Source organism: Terrapene carolina, unplaced genomic scaffold (genome assembly GCF_002925995.2).
Source record: "Terrapene carolina triunguis isolate 2854851 unplaced genomic scaffold, T_m_triunguis-2.0 Scaffold546, whole genome shotgun sequence".
Classification (NCBI taxonomy): domain Eukaryota; kingdom Metazoa; phylum Chordata; order Testudines; family Emydidae; genus Terrapene; species Terrapene triunguis.
In genome coordinates this window covers 1-1,467 of record NW_020664897.1, presented here as the reverse complement: position 1 = coordinate 1,467, position 1,467 = coordinate 1, and the positions used below count along the sequence as shown (strand labels likewise).

At 54.1% G+C, this 1,467-nt stretch overlaps 1 protein-coding gene across 1 annotated transcript in view; it reads right to left on the bottom strand.

The window, feature by feature from the left end:
* Window positions 1-351, bottom strand: part of LOC112125127 (protein arginine N-methyltransferase 1) — a gene marked incomplete at its 5' end in the record, with an annotated part of 4,485 nt that extends 4,134 nt beyond the window's left edge. Inside the window, one exon of the mRNA XM_029913231.1 lies at window positions 288-351. Coding sequence (XP_029769091.1) covers window positions 288-351 — 64 coding nt within the window. The remainder of the gene's footprint in view (window positions 1-287) is intronic.
* Between the last annotated feature and the right edge of the window lie 1,116 nt (window positions 352-1,467).

The following is a 1,467-nucleotide window of genomic DNA, read 5'->3' as shown; positions in this document are numbered from 1 at the left end:
GCCCTGTGGGGAGAGCCACCCCTGTCGGGGTGGGAGGAGCCATGACCAGGCCCAGCGAGGCTCCGGGGGGGCATCCTGGGAGCAAGGGGGGAGTGGCTCCGGGAGGGCCCTGGGGGAGAGGGCGTAGGGGCAGGGGGACACCCCAGGGAGACAGCAGGGGATTCCGGGGGGCTCCAGGGGTGAGGGCAGGAGGTTCCAAGGAGGCAGCGCTCCAGGAAAGACGGGGGGGGGCGCGCCAGGGGAGCTCCTGTGGGAGAGGGAGTGGGGGCAGGGGGGCTCCCACTCACCATGGTCCAGCTTGTTGGCTTTGACGATTTTGACAGCGTAGTCGGAGATGCTGGAGCACTCGATCTGCAGGGGGAGCCAGGGGTCAATGGGGAGATGACACCCCCCCAGCGGGGCTGGGACAAGCGGAGCCGGGGGATGTCAGTGGGGAGAGATGAACCCCAATAGCAACGCCCCCCCACCCGGGGCAGGGGCCGAACGAGGAGGCTGGGGATGGGGCCCTGGGAGGAGAGAAACGGGCGCAAGCCGTTCCCAGAGGGTGGTTATCAGGGGTTCAGTCAGGCTGGAGGAACGTAACGAGCGGGGTCCCGCAGGGATCGGTTCTGTTCAATATCTTCACCAATGATTCAGATAATGGCACACAGAGGACACCGGTAAAGTTTGCGGATGATACCAAGCTGGGAGGGGCTGCAAGTGCTTTGGAGGACAGGATTAAAATTCAAAATGATCTGGACAAACTGGAGAAATGGTCTGAAGTAAATAGGATGAAATTCAGTCAGGACAAATGCAAAGTACCCCACTTCGGAAGCAACCATCAGTCGCACACACACAATGGGAAATGACGGCCTAGGAAGGAGTCCTGCGGAAAGGGATCTGGGGGTCAGAGTGGATCACAAGCTAAATATGTAACGCTGTTGCAAAAAAGGTAATAACCAATTTTTTTTTTAAGTACATCAGAAGCAGGAAGCCTGCTAAACAACCAGTGGGGCCCCTGGCCGATCTGGATACAAAAGGAGCGCTTAAAGATGATAAAGTCACTGCGGAGAAACTAAAAGAATTCTTTGCTTCAGTCTTCTCGGCTGAGGATGTGAGGGAGATTCCCAAACCTGAGCCGTCCTTTGTAGGTGATAAATCTGAGGAACTGTCACAGATTGAAGTGTCACTAGAGGAGGTTTTGGAATTAATTGATAAACTTCACAGTAACAAGTGACCGGGACCAGATGGCATTGACCCAAGAGTTCTGAAAGAACTCAAATGTGAAATTACGGCACTATTACCTATGGTTAGTAACCTGTCCTTTAAACCAGCTTCTGTACCCAATGACTGGAAGATAGCGAATGTAACGCCAATATTTAAAAAGGGCTCTAGAGGTGATCCCGGCAATTACAGACCGGGTAAGTCTAACGTCGGTACCGGGCAAATTAGTCGAAACAATAGTAAAGAATAAAATTGTCAGACACA